The sequence below is a fragment of the Leptodactylus fuscus genome, chromosome 5 (genome assembly GCF_031893055.1).
Source record: "Leptodactylus fuscus isolate aLepFus1 chromosome 5, aLepFus1.hap2, whole genome shotgun sequence".
In the NCBI taxonomy this organism is placed as follows: Eukaryota; Metazoa; Chordata; class Amphibia; order Anura; family Leptodactylidae; genus Leptodactylus; species Leptodactylus fuscus.
The window spans coordinates 82,073,430-82,085,716 of NC_134269.1; the positions used below are offsets into that span (position 1 = coordinate 82,073,430).

General features: G+C 41.0%; 1 protein-coding gene across 1 annotated transcript in view; it reads right to left on the reverse strand.

Moving 5' to 3' along the window:
- Positions 1 to 12,287, reverse strand: part of MYO1E (myosin IE) — a 127,635-nt gene that overhangs the window by 3,244 nt on the left and 112,104 nt on the right. Inside the window, exons 22-26 of the mRNA XM_075273495.1 lie at positions 11,124 to 11,269; positions 7,511 to 7,657; positions 6,689 to 6,849; positions 6,439 to 6,525; positions 881 to 1,085 (exon numbers count right to left, since the gene is read on the reverse strand). Of these exons, the coding sequence (XP_075129596.1) occupies positions 881 to 1,085; positions 6,439 to 6,525; positions 6,689 to 6,849; positions 7,511 to 7,657; positions 11,124 to 11,269 (746 nt within the window). The remainder of the gene's footprint in view (positions 1 to 880; positions 1,086 to 6,438; positions 6,526 to 6,688; positions 6,850 to 7,510; positions 7,658 to 11,123; positions 11,270 to 12,287) is intronic.

A 12,287-nucleotide genomic window follows, 5' to 3' on the forward strand; every position in this document is an offset into this window, starting at 1 on the left:
TTCACAGAACTTTACTTTTTAGACGGTTCAAAAACTCAGAGGAAAAAATGGTGGCGTTTTACAGTCAGAGAAAAGTGGATGCTTTCTTTCTTGGCGATTACTACATTTACATTACTACATATTCTTAGTTTCAGAACCTTACAGAAACAGTTAATTATTAAATTTAAACACATTGTCATTATATATGTTTGCAAAAAAAAAAAACAAACAAACGTTATTCCAAGACTCTGCTCATCACTGTGGAATACTTTGCTCATATAACTGCTTTACTTATTCCCTCTGCCAGCTAACATCTTGTTATTCTGACCTTTTCAGCTGAAACCACCCTATGTTCCCTGGAGAAGCCGGACACTGTACTGTTCATGCTGTGCACTTTAAAATATGGATGACAGGAAAGTTATCAGGTCACTGAGACCTAGTCTACAAGCTGGGCACACAGGGCAATGGTCCGATTCTGTGCAATGCCTTGATTCAACAACATTAGTATAGAAAAGGACTAGAGGCCACAATGTTGTTTGTTTCCAGTCATCTGGATCAATGCTATGTGGTGTGTATTATGGCGTTTGGCTGTAGCTTCGTACATAAGATACAGGCAGCTATGTAAGGCAGTTTGTTTCCTGCTAATGCATTTGCAGGGTAATAGCAATGGGGTTACACTATTTTAACCTAAAGAATCCACACAGTGAAGATGTGGGATTGCCATGTGACCAATGGACATGTTAGATCCTGAGAAGAAGAAAGTAGGCAAGCCATGTTTTCGAGTCTTGCATAACCCCTTTAAAGAAGCAGAGATCTCCTGAATGTCAAGACGAGTAATCAGAACTGGTAGTCTGAATTAATGAAAAAAGTTTCTTTATACTATATGTTGAATAAGCCTTACCCAGCAACACCCTGGTCTGGCACTCGAAGGAAGTCCAAACTTTGAGGCTGCAGTGGGTTTCTGCCTGATGCCGCACCGGCCATGTGCCTTGGTAAAGATGGGTGCTCCATAGGATGATCTTGTGTTCTAGAGTTGTTAAACTGCCTTCCAGACCTTTGCTGCTGGCCATATTGGTTATTCTGTATCAACCCATTCTGGTGGGATCCTGTATTGAAAAGACATTACTTTAGTGGGTGAAATGATAAAAACATTAAGTACAGGACACAATTTTCAGACTTTATTTGAGGAAACTTTGTTAAACACAAAGACAATGTTGCATATAACCAATAGTGTGGGAAGTGCCTCTAACAGGACCTGCAGTTCCTGCGTCACCAAGGCAGGGCTTTATCGGTTAGAGATATTGTAAGTTTTCTTCCTTATCAAACCTTGCAGTTCAAGAAGACGCAAAGTGACATAATGTTAGCTAATATTACTGACCTTCCAAGTGAACATAATCTGGAAAAGCTAAATAAGCCCAATATATATTAATATATATCCTATAGCATATTTATTAGCTTTGTGCATGAAATTGTTGATAGAAAACTTGTCTACATTTTTCACTCCCCTAAATGGTTGTTAGTTATATAGAGGCTAGGGAGACATTTCTGAACATATCAGTGTGTGCCATCAGTATAACACAATGCCTTAGAACAATGGCACTAGAAGCAGATTAATCTTTAAGTGTCTGCTCAGTGTTTCTTTAGCAGCAAGTGTCCTTTGATTTTGATGTCAGATCCTCTTCACACAGGGTTCACTCGTATCTTTTTGCAGTGGACAGTAAGTGATGCAGAAAGCAGAAGAGTTAACAGAGCCTAAGTGAAGTGGGTTACTGCCAAGATCATAAGACACTTGCGGCTGAAACTGAAATAGATTAAAGGGGTTTTCCAGTCGAAAAATATCAATGGTCATCAATATCGGATCTAAGAGGGTCTGACACCTGAAACCCCCACTGAGAAGCTGATATCATAGAGAATGGAGCAGGAGCGAGACAGCTCTGTTCTCTGGGCACTGGCCACATTAGGGTACTGCAGATCAGTTGCCATTCACTTGAATGGGAGCCAAGCTTTGGTAACCTTTTGCGTGTTACATTGTCTCACTTATACAAATTTGAGAAGGGAAAATATTAAAATATCATGCAAGTCTTTCATATATTATACAGTCCTATGAAAAAGTTTGGGCACCCCTATTAATCTTAATCATTTTTTGTTCTAAATATTTTGGTGTTTGCAACAGCCATTTCAGTTTGATATATCTAATAACTGATGGACACAGTAATATTTCAGGATTGAAATGAGGTTTATTGTACTAACAGAAAATGTGCAATATGCATTAAACCAAAATTTGACCGGTGCAAAAGTATGGGCACCCTTATCATTTTATTGATTTGAATTCCCCTAACTACTTTTTACTGACTTACTGAAGCACAAAATTGGTTTTGTAACCTCAGTGAGCTTTGAACTTCATAGCCAGATGTTTCCAATCATAAGAAAAGGTATTTAAGGTGGCCAATTGCAAGTTGATCTCCTATTTGAATCTCCTCTGAAGAGTGGCATCATGGGCTACTCAAAACAACTCAAATGATCTGAAAACAAAGATTGTTCAACATAGTTGTTCAGGGGAAGGATACAAAAAGTTGTCTCAGAGATTTAACCTGTCAGTTTCCACTGTGAGGAACATAGTAAGGAAATGGAAGACCACAGGGACAGTTCTTGTTAAGCCCAGAAGTGGCAGGCCAAGAAAAATATCAGAAAGGCAGAGAAGAAGAATGGTGAGAACAGTCAAGGACAATCCACAGACCACCTCCAAAGAGCTGCAGCATCATCTTGCTGCAGATGGTGTCACTGTGCATCGGTCAACTATACAGCGCACTTTGCACAAATAGAAGCTGTATGGGAGAGTGATGAGAAAGAAGCCGTTTCTGCACGTACGCCACAAATAGAGTTGCCTGAGGTATGAAAAAGCACATTTGGACAAGGCAGCTTCATTTTGGAAACAAAAATTGAGTTGTTTGGTTATAAAAAAAGGCGTTATGCATGGCATCCAAAAAGAAACAGCATTCCAAGAAAAACACATGCTACCCACTGTAAAATTTGGTGGAGGTTCCATCATGCTCTGGGGCTGTGTGGCCAATGCCGGCATCGGGAATCTTGTTAAAGTTGAGAGTCGCATGGATTCCACTCAGTATCAGCACATTCTTGAGAATAATGTTCAAGAATCAGTGACGAAGTTGAAGTTACGCCGGGGATGGATATTTCAGCAAGACAATGATCCAAAACACCGCTCCAAATCCTCAGGCATTCATGCAGAGGAACAATTACAATGTTCTGGAATGGCCATCCCAGTCCCCAGACCTGAATATCATTGAACATCTGTGGGATGATTTGAAGCGGGCTGTCCATGCTCGGCGACCATCTAACTTAACTGAACTTGAATTGTTTGTCCAAAATACCTTTATCCAGGATCCAGGAACTGATTAAAAGCTACAGGAAGCGACTAGAGGCTGTTATCTTTGCAAAAGGAGGATCTACTAAATATTAGGCTGCATTCACACGGAGTAAACGCTGGCGTTTTTTGTGTGTTTTTTGCACATAGCGCCGCGTTTACGCCGCGTAGCGTCGCGTTAACGCCGCGTATACGCCGCGTTAACGCCGGGCAACGCCACCGCTAAATAGCGCGGCGTTAACGCGACGCTACGCGGCGTAAACGCGGCGCTATGTGCAAAAAACACACAAAAAAACGCCAGCGTTTACTCCGTGTGAATGCAGCCTTAATGTCACTTTTCTGTTGAGGTGCCCATACTTTTGCACCGGTCAAATTTTGGTTTAATGCATATTGCACATTTTCTGTTAGTACAATAAACCTCATTTCAATCCTGAAATATTACTGTGTCCATCAGTTATTAGATATATCAAACTGAAATGGCTGTTATAAACACCAAAATATTTAGAACTAAAAATGATTAAGATTAATAGGGGTGCCTAAACTTTTTCATAGGACTGTATATACACACACATACATATAAAGTGTACCTGCCATGTATTTTCTAGAGCTGTATAAGAACTAAAGCTTGGCTATTGTGAATTCACAGAAGCCTCTTTCACAGTTCCTGCCCATGATTAACATGATCTCACCCTATACTTTTACCTAACTTTACCCAGCTAATCTTGTATATCCATGATGTTCATTCATTTCAGTACTAAATTCAGAGTCTCTTATCCATTTAAATGGGAATGACAAGCTTGGCAAGTCTAATTATACAGAGGGCGGCTTCCAAAACCATATTTATAGGGACAGGAAGTAGGTGGTGTGCATTTTGGGACAGAGAATGCTGGAAACAAATCAAGTACAATGTAGATAAATACAAACTAAACCTACTTACAATGCCACTGTACCTACCAGTTCTTTATATTTTATAGCCAGGAGTGTAATAGTAGAAAATTGAGAGTAGTAGAATAATAGTCATGCTGTCATGATATCAAGTGGTGTGGTAGGGTTTAAAGGGTGCCACAGCACTTTTATAAAGTCTCTATCCTTTATGGCAAAATCAATATTTGTGAAGGGCTCAGGGTAAAATATATGTTGCGGTTAGGGTGCAGGTCAGGAGTGGAATTGCCATAATAGCGCCCAAAAAATTTGCATCACTTTGGTAAAATAATACCACTTTTTAGTAGCAAACAAATGTACAAAAAACAAACAAACAAACAAACAAAAAAAACACTGAACCTATACAATGTAGCCATAAAATTACTACATATTAAAGCCATAATACCATAATACCATAGGAGGCACAGTGCTTTACTTGCTTATATAGAGCAGTGCTTTACAGATATTGTTATCATTCACTGTCCCAAGTAGATTACTCACAGGGTATGCTTTGGTAGGTGCAGATCCTGGATGTGGGAACCAAATTTATCACCAGAAAAGGGGGAACCCAGGACTTACTGGTACCACAGCCACAATTGATGGAGAGATGATCACCCATGTGTTTCTCTCCTTTCATTTCCATGGGATTTTCAATGACAGATAAATGCACTTGCTTAGTTGCTCTGAGAACTCTCATAGAATTAAATGGAGAGAAACGTGAATGCGGCCACCTCTCTATTTACTGCAACTGCAGCAGCAGTCGGAAAGGGTGAAGCGAGTCATTCTAGAGATAAGCTGCGGTCCCAGAGGTAGAACCACATCTAGAAGACATCTATGTCATATTCTGTGGCTATGCCACAAAGATCTGTGATGGGAACAATCCCATGCAAGATGTTTAGAGTAGACTGTGTAAAGTAGTTATGGCGTAGTGTAGTCTATAATGCTATTATCTGACCCTGTGTTACTCATATCTCAATACATGATGTTATGAGTATATGGTATTTAGAAAAACTTAATCATATGTTATATTATGATGACATATGACTATGAAAATTTCTTTGGGTACCAGTAATGTTCATATTGACAGGAGCATATTTTCTCAAAACCTATACCTACCTACCACTACACAGCTTAATATTTTAGAACAGTTTTTAAAGTGCACTGGAATGCAATTTTTGGAAGATTGAATTATCCAACAGGTTACAGCCATGATACCTCCTTAATAACACGCACATCTGGCTTGGTCAAATATACCCATTATATCAGTTGAGAGGGAAGCTTAACAGTGACGCCCAAATGCAAAATATGTACCAGCTCCTCCAACTATAATGTACAAATTATAGTACTGGTCTCCTCACATTGGGAAGAGACACCATATAGGCCCCCTAATACTCCTGGGCCCAGATGTGACTGCACATGTAACTGAACCCCCTCAGGTTACACCCCTGGAGTCTAGCTATGGCCAGATAAAATGCAATTATCACATATAGGAACATTAAAGGGGTTGGCCACTTTCAGACCAATATTGAGAGACAAATGTTATTGTTTGTATAGTAAAAAGATATACAATTTTCCAATATACTTTCTGTATCAATTCCTCGCGGTTTTCTAGATCTCTGCTTGCTGTCCTTCATTCTGTTACTTCTAGTGGATATAAGTCTGACCAAACTGTGACCATGGTCATGTGATGAGCACACAGGTGTACAGTTGATTGCCAGGCAGATGTCTGATTATTGTGCTAGGACTATAACGAGTGGCACCTGTGCGCTCATCACATGACCATGGACCGTAAATCACATGACCATGGTCAGACTTTTATCCACTAGAAGTAACAGAATGAAGGACAGCAAGCCGAGATCTAGAAAACCGTGAGGAATTGATACAGAAAGATATATTGGAAAATTGTATGTCTTTTTATTATACAAACAATAACATTTGTCTCTCAATATTGGTCTGAAAGTGGACAACCCCTTTAAGAACTGTGGGGTATAAATTCACCCAGTCTTACCCACAGTTAGCTCTCAGGAAAATGTCTGTCAGGTTCAATAGAAACTATAATCTCAGTGGATTCTGTAGACAAATAATTTAATGTTGGGATGTTGGTGTGCAGCTTGATTGTGTAGGAGATGTAATGTTAGTACTTTAGAACAGCATACCTGGTGGGGGTGGGGCTGCCCTGCTTGGGTAGGATTTGGATTTGTTCATATTACCCCTCGATTCAACAAAGTTTCTCCGTGTTGGTCCTAGATAATACATAAAAATGTAAGTACACTGGTCTGCTATCACACACAAAGCATATGAAGGAAGCAATGATTTTTTTAAATGTTTGCCAGTAACCTTATATAATCTGTACAGTAGAACTAAATCTATCAGTGTGTGTTACTTTATGTAAAAGAATCTACTTACGGGCATTCTTTGGCAGGCCTTGCCCTATGCTGACCTGTAGCACCTTATTGCTGTGTTTCAGTATGGCCAAATCACCAAATCCTTGAATAAATTGCACTTGACGGGAGCCACTTCCCCCACTCCATGGACCCCAGGTTTCTTTTTTTAGCTTCATCTCAAGTCTGTAGTAAAACATATTTAAACAAAAATAACTATGAAACAAACACTTTTGTGGAACAGCTATGCATGATAAAGATATTTATAACCCAGCATTACCCACCACACATTACAACATACAGCATCACTATATAATAATCTGCTCTTATCAACTCCACTTATACGGTCCCTAAACATTAGATAAAACTGTGGAATGCATAGTGTGTTACTGTACAAGTCCGTCCTGTCTCTGCTACTAAGAGCACTGAAAGAATACTTCAGACATGACATATGAGTGCAATGTATTCATGAGGAGAGCATTCCTCTAAAGCCCATTAATCCTCAGGACGGGGTTGTATATATGGCCAGGGAGGGAGGAGGCAGGAACAACGAACTCAAACTATATGTCTGGTGTTCAGCACTACTAATAGACAAGTTGAGTTGTTGTAGCTACTAGTAGTACAGACCCATAACTTTAATATGTAAGGGCAGCAGCATAGGTAGCAGGTGAAGGTGGAGAGAATATGACCAGAACAAACCTTCCTATGTATTATAAACGTGGTAGATCGTTCAGGCAAGCATTGAGACTTTTCCCCTAAAATCCTATTCTGAACAAAGTCAGTAGTAACAAGAAATTGCTTACAGCGGTACTCCGATAAACAGCATTATAACAAGTAATATACTTACGTATTGTTAAATTTCAGAGGTAGTTTTCTTTGGGTCTTCTCCTCATAGTGCTTGGCCAGCAGGCTAATAAATTCAGTCTTGAAGATGGATTCCAGTAAACTGTCATACTCTTGCTCATGAAGAATGAAAAAGTCATCTTGGAATGTACTGAAAAGATAAAAGTATAGGATGTATAGAAGCCAATGCCATAGTGAAGGCTGTACAATGTTGGGTCTAGCTTTACAGAAAACATCTTTAGGCCTGCATATAAGAAACCCCAATAAAAAGATTTTAAAAATGTGCTTTTTTTTTTTTTTACTTCATCTCAAGTCTGTAGTAAACATTTAAACTTTCACAGAATTTGACAAAAATCAATGATCAGCCATAAAGTTTAGGTAGATCTAAACTTGTCCCCACATGGACTGACCAACTCATGTAGGAGATATATAAAATATCATATCATTCCAGTTCATTTTGTATAAGAGGCAGAATGGTGATCCAACAGACCTGAAATATAGACTACATAGTAACAGTGCTTATCAATTCTAATTTCTAGAATAGAATGAATCCCCGTTGCATCCAGAGAAATAAATTGTGACGTGTACAAATCTGATTTTGTGTTTCTATACATCCTTCATGTACAGGACAGTGTAACAATGTAGAACAATCATGGGCTATAAAGCATTGAAATATCTCATGCCGGGCAGTAGCCATCACATAATATTTTAGAAACATCTAATTTTACTGGAAGCATTTTAATAGCATAAAAGAGTGAACAGCTGTCACCACATGGGAACAAGAAGGGTATGAAAATACACAAGTCTTTCTAGATTCTTGTGCTCCTATGCAGACTTTTACTTGGATCAGAGAGCTGGATTACTCATGAAGATTGGCTAACAATCTCTTGCAGATGTTTCATGGATGTTGCACAAGCCACTTTTGAAGATGCTACTACTGCTATAGAAATCCCATAAAACCAGACTGTCCACATTCAATCACAAAAAAATAGAAAGAAAGTGCTTGCAGGATACAACTATATAATAAAAACAAAAAAGGGACATAGTTTGCCTTACAGTTGACAGGGTATTATGAGGGTTAGGGTATAGCAATATAGTTAGTAGTGTTGTGTGTGGGAAATGATAAACTATGTAAAAGTCATTAAAAACGCCTGTATTTTAGTGCTGTATTTTGGATTTTCAATAGATTATTTTTTGTGGAAGCTTTTTGAAAAAGGAGAAGCTTGATGATATTTATTGTACATCCAGAATGACTACTTTGCAGCATTGATCTAGCTCTGCTAAATCACTTATTTCACATCCAGTAACAGTAGTCAGTGTTTCCTTAACAAAGTCCTAAAAATGTTTAATACGGGAGCCTTGATAGAATTCATAGGACCGCAAGGCAAACTCAACAAGGGTCCAACTTTGGTGAACGCAAATCAATGACATCTGCGTAATAGGATGCATCCTAATGCATAAGCATGTACCAGGTGTAGTGCTGGTTGGTACAGAGCACACAATGCAGACAGGTTCAGGAACAAAGCTCTTCACTCACTAAGCTAAAATAGCTTTCCACTGGTCTTATGTGTGCTTTAATATTCATTTAAAGGATGTAACATTCTTCTGCTAAAGCATTACAAAAAAACATTATATGATCTTTCACCACTGTGAATATTGCTACTTGGATGATACAAGATAGACAGACGGCTATTTACTATATTAACGTCTACATAGGACACAGACGGATCACTTGAGCAGGTGCGGTCTAGTCTGATGGGAATGGTGACAGCTCTGTGTTTATACTGAGCTTTCTTCCTACCAGCAGCTGCTAAGCACTGGGATATCTCATAGATATACAGGATTACTATTGATGGACCTGTGTAAAGCTTCTTTTGTGGAAGATAAATGCAATTATTTTCTATTAACTCATCAACATATAATCAAAGACTGTATAAAGCTATAAGCTTAAAAAGATGACAGAATAACTAACAAACATATTAAGGATAAGGCCCTTTTTTTTGTTGCAGATTCTGTTGTGTTTTTTTGAGCCAAAGACTGAGTGAAATTAGCAAAACGTAGAAGTATAAGGGCCCATTCACACAGGCACAGAGGGGGCGGATTATGGCATGGAATCCGCGTCATAATCTGCGCCCTCACAATGGTGTTCTATGGGGACCGTTCGCGATCTTTTTTCCGCTAGCGGCATGCTGCCGCTAGCGGAAAAAAGAAGCAAGCTGCCCTTTCTTCAGGCGGATTCTGCAGCTCGTTCAGTTGCTGCATCCACCTCGCGGCAGCAACCTGCAAAGTCGACCCATTCATTTGAGCCTACTCCGGAGGGAAAAGCCGTGACTGTCGGAAGCCGCGACAGTCGTGGCAGGCAGATTTTGGCCCGAGACCGACGTGGCTCCCCGTGTCACTCTCAGTGCCAAAATCCACCCTTTCGCTCCCCGTGTGAACGGGGCCTAAGAACTTCCTATATATCTCCCATATCCTCTTGGCTTTGGTTAAAAAAACTGCAACAAAAAAAGCTGCATTTCTGCAAGGTGGGGCCATAGCCGAAAAGGGGTTGTTTCATAAAAGACTACCTACTAGGATATATGCACAATGCAGAAGGGGCAGCCTTCAGAATTGGATCCCGACCCCACTCAGTGTGCCTAAACAGAGTCATCCTGTGTGAATGGCGGCCATTCTGGTGGACTCAAACACAGGGCTATGGAGTCAGTAGGCCAGACCGCCAACTCAGACTTCTCTATTTTTTCCACAGCCTGACTCTCTTAAAGAGGACCTTTCACCACTTTTGGGCACATGCAGTGTTATATACTGCTGGAAAGCTGACAGTGCGCCGAATTCAGCGCACTGTCGGCTTTCCCGATCTGTGCCCGGTGTAAAGAGCTTACGGTGCCGGTACCGTAGTGCTCTATGGTCAGAAGGGCGTTTCTGACCATTAGCCAGAGACGTCCTTCTGCCTCGCGGCGCCTATCGCGCTGTGCTGTGGAGCGGGGAGGAACTCCCTCTCCTGATAATGCCCGTCTATGGACGAGCTGTGTGAGCAGAGGAAGGGGGCGTTCCTCCCCACTCCACAGCACAGCGCGATAGGCGCCGCGAGGCAGAAGGACGTCTCTGGCTAATGGTCAGAAACGCCCTTCTGACCATAGAGCACTACGGTACCGGCACCGTAAGCTCTTTACACTGGGCACAGATCGGGAAAGCCGACAGTGCGCTGAATTCAGCGCACTGTCAGCTTTCCAGCAGTATATAACACTGCATGTGCCCAAAAGTGGTGAAAGGTCCTCTTTAAGCCATATAGTTCATGTCCTATTTTTGTTTGTTTTCACAGACCATACACTCCATACACTCAAATTTATTTGGGATCCCTGAAAATGGTGAAAGACAGCCGTGAAAATGGACATTTATTGTGGCAGTTTTGCATCTTGGTTGCCCCCATTCATCTGCACATTATTCCCAATCCTATGAATGAGGGATTACTTCCCTTTATGGGAAAACCGCTTTAGGCTGGGCCCAACGGGCTGGAAACGCTGTGATTTGCCCACGGTGGAAACAATGGAAGGAAAGTCACCAATGTAATACAGATAGTAATTCAGAATTTTACTCTCTACATATATATGAATACTGACCTTAAAGACACAGAAAGGATACGCTCCACATCAATCTTCCTTTTCACTACCTCCTTCACCATTCCTTTCTCTGGGCCTTGTTTTATTTTCTCTCTCCCAATGAGGTACACAGATTTTGGTGTTAGGATAAGGTCTCTTTTGATTCCCTAGTAAGAAGGAAAACAGTTTAAAAGTGTGCCACATCCAAAGCCAATGCTGATAAATTTCACAATATACCGTTAAGACAACATCTGGTTCCATCTGAAGCCACATTGGGACCCCGCTGTGCAAGGAAAACTAGTGAAAGCGACAAAGCACTACACTAGTGCCTTGAACCCTTAGTGGGGGTTTTCCCAGAGGTTGGACACCCACCAGTCAGGTTGATGGCATAATGCTTGTAGGATTGGAGAATCACTTTAAAGGGATTCTACCACTAAATCGGTTTTTTTTTTGTGTGCTTTAGACGTCGGAATAGCCTTTAGAAATGCTATTAGTCTCTTACCTTTAGACATGGTCTCCGCGGTGCCGTTCCTTAGAAATACAGTTTTTAACCGGTATGCAAATGAGTTATTTCGCAGCAATGGGGGCGGGCCCCGGCGCTCAAACAGCGATGGGGGCGTCCCCACTGCTGCCAGAGAACTCTCTCCAGCGACGCCTCCATCTTCAGCTGCATTCTCCCCTTCTCTGTCGTCTTCCATTTGCGTCAGCTCCGACGCCTGCGCAGCTGGCTCTGCTAGTGAGACACTACTACCGCCGGTTGGCATGCGCAGTCGGCTCTACTAGTGTTGCTGGAGAGAGTTCTCTGGCAGCAGTGGGGACGCCCCCCATCGCCGTTTGAGCGCCGGGGCCCGCCCCCATTGCTGCGAGAGAACTCATTTGCATACCGGTTAAAACCAGTATTTCTAAAGAACGGTGCCGCAGACACCACGTCTAAAGGTAAGAGACGAATAGCCTTTCTAAAGGCTATACCATTGTCTAAAGCACAAAAAAAAACAACAACAAAAAAAAACAATTTAGTGGTAGAATCCCTTTAATGAATGGTGTCGTCACCTCATGTACAAGGCAAATTATTATCCACTAAAAGGTGCCAAGGAACATTGCCAGTTAAGAACATCTTTTAGATGTTAAAGTCATTTTACAATGAATAAGATTCATTCTCTGAAACCAGAAACTCACTCATGTTCA